Source organism: Schistocerca nitens, chromosome 5 (assembly GCF_023898315.1).
Source record: "Schistocerca nitens isolate TAMUIC-IGC-003100 chromosome 5, iqSchNite1.1, whole genome shotgun sequence".
Classification (NCBI taxonomy): Eukaryota; Metazoa; Arthropoda; class Insecta; order Orthoptera; family Acrididae; genus Schistocerca; species Schistocerca nitens.
In genome coordinates, this window is record NC_064618.1 from 245,176,496 (window position 1) to 245,188,866 (window position 12,371).

The following is a 12,371-nucleotide window of genomic DNA, read 5'->3' on the forward strand; positions in this document are numbered from 1 at the left end:
CATTCTATTTTGTTGATGTTCTCGTGTGAGAGTCTGATATCAAAGCCATACTGAGAGGTTGCACGTGTAAATTGCTTACCTGGTGTAAAAGTAACCAGAAAAGAATGTGATTTTGCACAACTTTTTAAGTTTAAGAGACCATTAGAATTTGGTGTCCTCATTTCAGAGCAATTTGGAGGGTACGAAATTTGGGCAGCAGTATGGCTACATTTGCTGTAGTATTAGATTTTATCTATGACAGGTTGCACTTACTTTAGGTTCTTCTCTACCGATTGATTATCTATTGTTTTGGCGTTAACTAATGTGAGCTTGTGCCTCTCGTGCTTAGTAGGTGTCCAAGGAAGACACATTTTTGTTCAGAGACATACATTTGTCCAATTTACAGCACAGATTGTCTGAATCCCTGAAATAACATTGCTAAATTGCATCAGTGTTGATACCACATGGTGTCTATTATAATGTCACCCAAGTAGTCTGCACACTGTATGTTGTCCTCAATTAGTTGTTTTTTTTGTGTGTAAAATATAGCAGCAATGCTGGTGATACTGAACAGTTGTTATGTTTGTACCTAATATAAAAGGTGTTCATTTTAACTGAAGACATTAAGTTACCTCGGAAACTACACATTGGATAAAAAAAAAAAGTTATAATTCCAATCTGTTTGTCACAGAGTGGGGACATTCAACAATACGACACTCGACTTGCCACCCCATCCCATGCGTAGGGGAGAGGGGAGGGCAAATTTGAAATCTTCAGTGGGTATCCTCGTTTTTTTTTATTGCGGATTACGATTCTACAGCAAAAACTACATATGTTTTGTCTGAAGCACTTTCTGCGTTTCGCCACAGATGGCACTGTAATCAGAGGAATAGAAGTGGGTACACGATCGTAATTTATGACTTGCTACTCAATAGCTTTTGAATATCCAATGGCATGTGGGACCTCAACTCAATGCTGCAAGGGTAGGACAGGCCAGTACATCATAACTTCTAATTGTAAACCCCATTCCCAGTATTGTATTCCTCTGACATATCGAACAGGAAAGAAGTTGAGTGTGACACTGTGGCCATGTAGCGCACTACAATGTATTGTAACTGGCAGTACATTGTGACCAGAGCTCATGTCTCATGCAGTCATAGAACAGATAGCAGGTCTAAACATTATAATACTTGCACAATGTTTATAGCTTGCACTCCTATCTATCATTTGAAGAACAGACGTACAAGTGGATGATAAGTGTTGCAACCACAGAAGAAAAAATTGAAATGATCCTGATTTGCAGAGAATGTAGGAGAAATTTTGAAGCTGCCGTTGCCTTGTACGCCAAACGTTGTCCTGAGAAAGCTCACTTTCGTTCATTCTTTTACAAGGTTGCCAATGCCTTTATGTCTGATGGCAGCATATAGACTGGCAAAGAAGCCAACATGCTAGAAGAGAAGCTAATGAAATAGCTGTACTAGTCACAGTGCACCACAACCTTTGGGTAAGAGGCCAGCAACTACACCATGATTCTGGTTTGTCTATAGGTAGTATTGCGACAGTACAATAATTATCATCCATAACGCATTTCACTGCATCAAGAACATCATGGCACCAATTTCCACAACTGGGTAGTGTTTTGTGAATGGGCATGTCAACTAATGTAAACGATTCTCACATTCTTTGCCGAGGTACATTGACTGTCAATGCCCATGGTTGGTTAATCTATGGTGTGGCATTTTCTCAATGGCATGTTGAATGGCTGCAAATAACGAACATTTTTGGAACAGGAACTAGTTGTGCTACTGCAGTATGTTGCCCTGGATGGTTGACAATGTATGTAGTTTCAGAATGACTGTTCCCAGCACATTATGCAGTTGAAGCACAGGAAGTATTAGACCATGTTTACATTGGCCAGTGTGTGGCGGTTCCACCTACTTTTATTTCTTTGTTTGTTGATTGTCTTCGGTGTCGATGTACTGCATTGCTACACTGGCTGAAAATTGGGTTCTGGATTCCGACACACACTACTGTAAATCATGTAGCCGACAGGTGCACAGTTGCATTTCACAGTACTTTAATTTTCACTTTGCATAACCCCCAATATTATACAGTTAATGTTTAACTTTTGATAAGCCTCATTAATAGTTAGCAGGCGAAACTCCACATACTACTACAATAGTTTCTTGTTGAACACCTACGAGCAGTAAAACCTAACCACAAGGTTCACAGTTCTTGAAGAATAATGAGGTACATATGGAGCAGACAATGTCACTGTTTTTACACATGGCCTAATTGTGTAACACCTATTCAACAGTTAATTTGAAGCATTGTTGTTGTTCTAACCAGCACAGGTTACTCATCAGAAACTCGGCCATTGACTGACTATCTTGTGACCAAAAATTGGGGCCTTATATATCATCACAATAATAGGTGCAGAAACTACACATTGTTTAAAGTTAAATTTACAGAAATTACAATTAAAACTTAACTCACTCAATTAACTGAATACATCGAAAATTTCGTCTTTTTAACAGTTTCTTCTACTATGAGGTTTAGGCATAATTATTTGTTTAAATCATGAAATCAACAAATATAGTTACACAAACAATACTTTTGACAAAACTGATAATTACTTTGGAATTAATGAAGGGCTGGTTTTGCTAACATGTTTTTGAACAGAGCCCAATAAATACTTTGAGATTGCTGTTGTTTTGTCTCCCAAATGTTTATAATTAGTACAGAATTTATATTTGTTTATACATCAACAATAGAATTTAAGTTACGAAACAATTACTGATTTCACCCTATAATGAAAGTTACTAACTAGGAATAACCAAAATAAATCACAAAATCAAATACATACATAAAACTAAATACAAAATTAAATCTGGTGTTAAATCCTTTAGAACTGAGTTCCAACCTTCCTTTTTTACGAAAATACAGATTATATTCATGGATGTTAATGGTAAATTGTAAAAAGTGAAAAAAAAAAAAAAAAACGAATTTAAGGAAGCAGATGGCAAAACAAGAGGGGAATTAAAATTATCCCAGCTTGCTTCGTCACAAGTGGATCAGCTGAGATGGCACTATTAATTGGTCTGCTAGGTCACCGGATTTCTTTCTGTGGGGATATTTAAAAGATAAGGTGTACCAGAATGTGCCAAAAGGCTGTGAAGATGTGGTTGACTGCATCACAAATGCCTGTGCTGGCATTCCTGCAGATATGCTTGTGTCCTGTGTACAGTCATTTGAAAAGCAGATCACTAAGTGTATTGAAGTTGATGGTACTACGTTTTTGATATCTTACTCTAATTGGAAAAATAGAGTAGTGATTGCCTCGAGTCACGGCCACAGTGGCAGGTCTAGTAGTCCCCTGTTCGATATGTCAGAGGAATAAAACGTTGTGAGTGAGATTTCCAATTAGGAGTTATGAAATAATATCCCACCCTACCCTCTCAGCACATAGGTGGGCTCCCATGTGGCATTGGATACTCAAGGGCCATTGGGTAGCATTTCGTAAATTACGATTGTGTGCCCATTTCTATTCCTTCGATTACTGTGCCGTATTTGGCAAAACAAAGAAAATGCTTCGAACAGTACATATGTAGATTTTACCATAGAATTGTAACATGGAATAAAAAATGGGGGTTCCCATTGAAGATTTCGAAGTTACACCATGCCACCCACGCATGGGTTAGGGTGGGAGGATCGAGTCTAGTATCATTGGATGTCCCCCTCCAAGACAAACAAATTGGAATCATAAACTTTTTTTATCTTATGCGTAGCTTTCATGACATTTCAATACGTTTCTGTATCTACTGGAAATTTCGGATTGCATAGGCAAAACTGATGTTTGAAAATATTTCAGCTCTGGATATTTTGCCCAGTAATCCATGAGTTGCTGTAGCCTTGAAGTCCCTACCAATTAACATTGTTCCTTCTCCTCCGCTTCTCTCTCTCTCTCTCTCTCTCTCTTTTTCTCTTTCTCTTTCTCTTACTATCACCAAATGAACTACCCATGGGCTGAAGGAAAAGGGTGTAATGATCCACAATTCATGTAGCCTATCTTATTCAGTTTAAACCATTTTGTGCAGAGGGAATGACATTCTTTGTGCTTGTGAGAAATTGTAGTTTTTACGTAATATACATTAACAGAATCTTCTCCTTATTGGTGCATAGTACTGTTGTGCCACTGGGTTTCCAAGACACTCAGCTGCCCAGTGACCATATGTACAGTAGGTAAACCATAATGTGTCCTGCTGTCTGTGAGCACGAGTACCGAATGTTTGAAAGACAAAGGTTTCTGCTGCTTTGTGTATATAAGTAGGGTACCTCACCATTCCTGGCAGTCAGTAATTTGTTACTCCTGAAGACAATGATAGTGATAGTTATCAAAAGTTCAAGAATTATAACTCAGTTGACAAAGCTTGAAAACTGAGATTATTTTAATCAAATTTAAACTCCATCTATGTGACACGCTCTAGCCAGTAATAAATGCTACATACAGTATTTTCATATTATTGACAAAGATGTTTTTTATTGTGTTATTCTGTTCACCAACGTTTGGTGTACCAAGGCCCAGTGGCATCTGCCTCCTTTATTGGTTATTTGGAAGCACAGAAATTAAGGTTGAACATGCTTCCTGTATCAATTGTCTGAAGTTTCTACAATTATCATCAGCTCATGTACATATGTCAAACACAGCACTTGGCAAGAGAAATTGAAGAGCTGATTGCAAAAGAGCTTTTGTCAAAAAATTTGCACTGTCAGGAAAGTGACAAAACATTGTAAATCATTGTATATTGTCTTGTTCTCAGTTATATTTGTTACTCTACTTCCCAGGCATATGAAAACATTCTTATCACATTGAACTAATTTGCATTTTATCATAAGTACAACAATTTTTTTTTCAAAGTACAGACCTATCTGACACACACTATTTTTGCCAGAAAATGTAGATGGTGCAAGAAGGAACGATGTGATAGCTGCCCTAGATATAATTTATTAACCCCATGGTATGCTAATGTTTTACTGCATAAATGATTAAATTACATTAAAGATGCATAGAACTGAACAAATCAAACTTTCAGTGGTCCTTTCCACTACTGTTCTCAGATTCAGCCACAACCAAGTTCAGTCTATCTTCTTCCTCTCCAAAGGCAACCAGTGATTTTTTTTGTACTTACACATCAAGAACGGATGGTGTCAGGAAGGGCATCCGGCCACCCTCTGTGATTAACATTGCCATAAATCCATAGTAACAACCCAGACCCGGCAGTAGCTGAAGCGGGATCTGGATACAACAACAAGTCATCAAGAAAGGAAACCAAATCTTGATATAATGAGCTTTGGAGTTTTTAAGCTTGATTACATGGTTGTAAAGTTGACTGAAAGCCATCTCATGTGAAATCTTCACTTTGTTTCAAATTGCAGCCATATGCCAAGGTCCTGTATGATTGTACCACAATAAATTTAGCTCTTGGATGCCTCTATTTTATCCATCCTTAATCCTTTCAGGTTAACTGTTTTTCTACACAGATAGTTTGAAGTAATGATCAATAGCTTTTTTCATATTTACTATCAATGACTGCTGTACTTGGCAGCTCATGAAAGATGTAGGATGTTACAGTTCATAGAGAACTGTATTTTGATATACATTCAGAAAAATGAATAATGAGAAACCCTTGGTTTAAATAGGGATATGTTAAAAATCTTCAATAAGATCTTTGAGTTGGCCTGTTATTGTGTTTTCCTTTCACATATTTTGGAGAACATGTTTGAGATCTGATGCTGCTGTATACTATGTAGTCAACATTGGGAGACTGCAAGGGAAGGCATGAATGACTCTCAGTGTACAGGTAGCTCTGTTGTAGTAGCATCAGCTGCTACTCAGGCTTTATGATAGAGACAAGGCTCTTGTACAAAACAGGGTACCAGATAGTGAACTTTCACCATCACCACCACTTGCTCCTTCTCCATGCACAATTTTGCAAGACCTATGGGGTTTCACACTAGCAACTGTAATAAGATAAGACTATCCAAATGTGGATCTTGAACATTTGTTCAATTGTTGGCTGAAAGAATCACAGTGTTATGCATTTGCAACAAATGGCCAGATATCAGTTCACATACTTATGTTCCTGTCAAGTAAAGCAGATGGAAAGATTTACTGATGGAGAGAAGGAAAGAATGGAAACAGTGATTACATCCACTCACCTTCAAGACATTTGTGGAGCATTTTCTGCCAACAGCACTTATGTGTTACTCACCTGATCAGATTTTTCTTATTTACAGTTTTTTACTGTCTTCTTTCGCATGTCTGATTTTTAGCCTGCTGGATCAAATGGTTCAAATGGCTCTGAGCACTATGGGACTTAACTTCTAAGGTCATCAGTCCCCTAAAACTTAGAACTAATTAAACCTAACTAACCTAAGGACATCACACACATCCATGCCCGAGGCAGGATTCGAACCTGCGACCGGAGCGGTCGCGCGGTTCCAGACTGTGGCGCCTAGAACCGCTCGGCCACCCTGGCTGGCCCTGCTGGATCACTGTCTTCAGAATTCATTACAGAACAACAAACATCAAACCTTAAAACTGGCCAAGGCTAGTTTCAAAGGTCCCAAAAGTTACTAGGAAGACCTCAATAACTATTGAGATTGCATTATTGCCAACTTTCATGCAAAAATAGTCCATGGGAGATAACAGAGGCTGCTTCTGTCCGAAACATTTTTGGCAAAGGTTGTTTTTGTAGAACCATCTATCTTTAAGTGGCAATAACTCAGGACAAGGCTGTTTTTGTCATGATGAGTTTCAGATTTTACTTCCAGATTGCACTGAAGCCCCAGAAAAAATACAAGGACTGTTTTTTTAAACTCTTCAGTTATTCCTCTTGATAGGATTTTTCCCATCATGTTCACATAAAGCTCTCTGGAGAACAAATAAATGAAAAATTAAAACAATTACAAAAATGTTTGTAGTTTTGATCTTGCTCCATTAGTAATTGGTTAAACTTTTCTTTTTGTTTGCAATTTGAAACTGCCAAACCAGTTTGCAAAAGGTGCAATAGGTAAGACACTGGACTTCTATCACTGTGTCCTTTAAATTACTTGGGATAAATGCTGATTTGATATGCTTCCTCAAACAAGATCACAGAAAAATCTTCCCTTGCTCTTGTGCTCTGTCTCAAATGAACTCTTTGCTTAGATCTTTTTCCATGGATCCATAACGAAGAGATCATCAGTGGTTGAATAACTAAGCCCAACCTCCTTTCCTTTCCTCTAACCTAAAAATGTGTTCCCTGTTCCCTAATCTTCAATGAGGCATTAAATATAACCTTCCTTGCACTTGTTTGGAGCTATATTTCCCATTACTCATGCCTAGTCTTCACTTTGTTTTTGTTTCTAGCATTATCTGCAGAGTACTATTGATATTTATGCATTTACCTTACTACAAATGCTCCAGCTGTGAAGTGACTTCAGTGGAACATTTACTCTGACCATCAGATCTCCATGAATGTGTATATTCATCATCATCAATAAGAAGTTTTAGTTTTGCCGTAAAACAATGACGTTTAAACAGTCTTAGCGAGTGTATGTAATCATTTTTAAGGAGGCGGCCAGATTAAAAGTTTCATCTGTATGAAACTTCCTCAAGACGATTAGAACTCTCCTTTCTAGGTATAATTTTTGAGTTAATACTCTCCATGATTTCCTCTCCATTTACCAAAGGTCTTAACATATGAACTGTGTTACACTTTTTGTGGTTGATTAGGGTACATGTAAATGTTTGAAAAAAGTGGAGCACTGCTACCTCTCCTGCAATTGGAAATCTATGACCTACTGTATGTTCATGTACTGAATATTCTGAATTTAGCCCACATACATTTACACAGATATAAGAAAGCTCGCCAACATAATTATAGTTTAGTCAGAGTTTTTTTTTAAAGGAGTGAAAGTCAAATTAGTCTGGAACAAAGTATCTATCATGGTGAAATTACTTCCTCACACTACTGTTGAGCATCTTGTAAAAAATTCATCAGTAAAGAAAGTACATTTCTTAGTATGATGGTATCTTTCACATAAACCTTTTTACAATAATGAAAAAGCTAGATACTAGTGATAATGATGTTTCAGTTGTTAAACTTTGTACCTCAATTTTCAGCTAAAGCCAAGAGGGAAGAGCATATTTTCACAACAAGTTGCAAAACTTGAGGGGTCCATCAAAACAGACAAATCTGAACCTGAGAAAGTTAACAAACTTTCTGATTCAAGGCAAATCTTCGGTAAGCTGGGACAGTCAACTTTCATTTTATTTTTAGTTATCCAGTTGTTTATGCCTTCATTTGAGGGTGGCTTTCACATTAACGTAATTTTGTAGTCGGTGAAATTTCATATTCTTTATTTATATGCCACTTAGTGTGGAAATATCATCCTATTTTGATGAAAATGAATGAACATTTAAAATTTGGAGCATTGATGAAAACATGGAATGAAATATAATATGTGTGTATGAACTGATCATTACTGTCAAATGGAAGAGATGTTGAACGTAGAAAAGTGTGCAGTAAAGAATGATACACACACACACATACACACACACACACACACACACACACACACACACACACACACAGCCACTATTGTCCCCTGATGCTTCATCCTAACTGGGATTCTGGCTGTGTGAATGGAAAAGAGAAGTAACAGAATGGGAGGTGTGTAAGAATGATTGAAGTTTATTAAGCACATTTAGGTACATACAAGAAAGATGGGAGGTGCCTTCATGAAGGGGTGGGGTGCTGCAAGGAAATTCTGAGGAAAGAAAGTGGAAGTGGAAGTTCGAGGATCTTGGTATTGGAAAGAAATAAGGAATGGGTAAAATGCACGAGCTAGGGCAAAATATAAATGTAACAGACAGAATATGGAGCTGCCATGGGGTGGGCAGTCTGGGGGCTGTTGGGTTGCAAAGTGGTGTGGGAACAGCTGAATGGGGGGAAGCAAGCTGAGTACATGACACTGTTAGGGTGTTGCAGGAAGAATTCCTGTTTGTGTATTTCAGAAAAGCTGATGGCAGGAGGGGAGGATCCCGTATGGTCTGAAGTGCCCATTGAATTTATCAGTATGATATTGAACGGCATGAATTATCATTGGCCTCAGTTTCAGTTGCCATTTATCTGAGTGGGTAGGTAGTAGTTTCCACATAGAACATTGTGATATTATTCCAGCAAAGTTGGTAAGTTGCTTTCATAGGCTAGAATAGGAGGTAATGAGTGATTATAGGTGACTGCTCTTTCGCACAGATCTTCCATAGGATGTGACCCGTGGACTGTGGAAAAGGTGATATGGATCTGCAATTCAGCAGGCTGCTTTTGTTTTCCTTCTTGTGCATCGGTGTGACTCTTGCAACTTGCCAGGCTTTAGGTTCAGATCTTTTAGCAAGGGAGCAGTTTTATACGATTGCTAAAAAAGAAACTATTTCATCAGCATATTCTTAAAGGAACCTAATTGGTATAAAACCTAGACTGGAAGACTTGCATTTATTAAGTGACTCACAGTGCCTAATAAAGGACTTACTGATTGTGAAATTAAATAACGTGAACATAAAGATTGATTGAAGAAGGCAACAAACAGTACATTTATTGTGAAAGCTGTAAGAATTTTATATGAAGTTTCAAAATAGTGGTTATAAAAGCTGCTACAGTAAAACTTGCTCAAAACAGAATCACCTGAAACTAAAATAATTTTGCAAATTGAACAAGTTTCTGAATTACACAAAACTCACTGGGCTACGTAAAATTTGTCAGTTATCAAGCACAAAAGTATAATAAAAATTTTTAATTGTGCATATACTGTGTTTATGTACCTTCACTCCAGCACAGTAGATGTTCAGTTACTGTATATTGGACAGTAGAATACTGGACTATTACACATTAATAAATAACACAGCATTTCTATATTTTTACTTTGACTTTAAATTTGTTTATTATTGTATGTATGTACATATTATTCCTATGTTTATTTGCTGTACTTTTCATTTTTTTCACCACATATCAAGGAGGGAAACTTATTTTAACTTCCTGTTCAAAATTGTTTTTTTTTTTTCCAGGCAATTTTTTGCACCATACAATAGTTCCAACAAGTAGGGAGAATTTGTGTGTGCTGCAAATTGCATAACATAGTTTATGAATGGAATGGCTTCTTCAGGTGTATTGATTTTTCTAGGGACATATTTTGCTCCTCTTCTTCTTCCTTTGTTTCTCCTTCATCATCTTCTGTGTTGCAGATTTCTGTTAAATTTTGAATGTAATCATCTGCATTACATGAAATGTTTTGCATTTTCATTAATTCAGCAATTGCTGCTGCATTTTCTTGTACTTCGATGACCATAGAAGCATCTTGCTCTTGACCCCCAAACCCCTCTTTGTTGAACCACTTCGTGACAGTTTCGTGTTTTATTTTTATTACTGCCAAACCAATCCAATTTACTGCATCCAGGACAGAAACTGACCGTGCAGGAGCAAACGCACTTTCGGCTTCTTCAACACTAAGAATAAGATATTGCATCAGTAATCGCCTGTAATGACACTTGAATGTGTAAATAACCCCCTAGCCCGTGGGTTGTGCTAGGATGGTTGAACCTGGAGGGAACCGAGCCAATTTCACATTTGATAACATTACTTTCGGGTTGCAGGTTGCATTGTCTGGGAAAAGGAGAACTTGGTGATTTTCTTTTTTCATTTTGGCATTGAAAGAGCCCAGTCATTCTTCCATAAGACCACTCATCATCCATGCCTTTTTATTGCTTTGCCATGTGACTGGAAGCTTACTGACGTCTATGTTTTTGAAATAACATAGTTCAGCCATCTTTCCAATCACCAGTGGCTTCTCCATTTCACCTAACATGTTTCCAAACAGCAGTACAGTGAGTCTTTCCTTGAACATTTTTCCTCTGGTGCAATTTTCACCTCACATTGCCAGAAATTTTGAAGACAGCGCGCAATAAAGCAGTCCCATTTCATCGGCATTGAACACATCTTTTGGCTCATAATTCACAATTAAGTTGCGCAGTATTGTCTTCCATTCTGTTGCTACACATTCCGGCACATCCTTAGCTTCCCCACACACTTCATTCCACACAATGTTGTGCCTAGCTTTGAAACTGACTAGCCATCCTGTGGATGCCGTAAACTCTGTAACTCCAAGTTCTTTAGTGACTTTCAGAGCCTCACTTTGCAACATGGGTCCAGATAAAAGTAAGTTTTTTGTCCATGCACTTACGAACAATTTGTAAGTTACACCATCTTTTTTTGGATGTATTTTTCCCACGTGGAATGTTTCCCTCTATTATATTCATTTGAATGAAATCAGTTTTTTGTGCATGATTTTCTCTACATGGTTTGTTGTACCAGATAAAATGGCAGTTAGCATATAGTTATGTATGTCATTTTCCCCCCTTACTTGTACACAGGAATGACCTAGCATATTTCCAAAGTCTCTGGAAAAGGGGCTAATAGGAGAGAGGAGTCATATAAATAATTTAATGTTTATAAGTTTGTTATGGTTATTATGGTTATATTTCTTCAGAATCATCATGGGAATACCATTAATTCAAGCGGAATAAGAATTTTTCAGTTCTTTTATCATGACCTTGTCTCTAGTGACAGTGTTAGTAAGCATTGACCTCAAACAAGTTTCTATTTTGAATTTGATAGGTGCAGCTTTCAATTTAAAATGCAATTTTATCATATCTCCTGCAATGATTGCAATGAACTTACTGAATATGTTTGCCACTTCTGTGGGATTACATACCTTTTTTTCTAGTGAGTGAATGTGATGTTACGACCTGTATAATTACTTTCACTTTTTTCCTTTTTTGTATTCTTTCACAAGGCTTTTACTTTGTTTGATACATTATTTTTGTAATCACTGTTATGTATTCTTTTGGCAGGTGTTATCACTTTGTTAAGTATTTTGGTATATATTTTGAAGTAATCATGTAACTCTGGCATTGTATTGGTCTGTTTGTATGTTTTGTGTACAAGCCTACTTTCAAATGGGAGTTTCATATTGCCTTTATGATCCAGTTATTGATCCTGATGTTGCCTTTAGTACTTATAGTTTTCAGGGGAAAACAATTTGGAAGCAGTGGTGTAAAGTATCTATGAACGCAGTAATTTTTTGTTTGTTTGTATCTTCTAAATATTTGTCCACTTTTCTCTCTACTTAGTAGGTAGTTGAAAGAGTTAAAATTCTCGTACTGAAAAATGCAGACAGTTTGTGTTGCAGTGTTATTTGGTATATAGCCATTATTTGGTATATTGGTATTTACATTGATCATTAGTAGATTGTGTTTCCAGCCAGCACATTGATGCTGCATAGGTGTGTGTGTG

General features: G+C 37.2%; 1 protein-coding gene across 2 annotated transcripts in view; it reads left to right on the forward strand.

Annotated features, from left to right (window-relative positions):
- Positions 1–12,371, forward strand: part of LOC126259660 (RNA polymerase II-associated protein 1) — a 200,129-nt gene that overhangs the window by 60,975 nt on the left and 126,783 nt on the right. For both annotated transcript variants that reach the window (XM_049956595.1, XM_049956596.1), the window contains exon 4: positions 8,147–8,267. In XM_049956595.1, the coding sequence (XP_049812552.1) occupies positions 8,147–8,267 (121 nt within the window). The remainder of the gene's footprint in view (positions 1–8,146; positions 8,268–12,371) is intronic.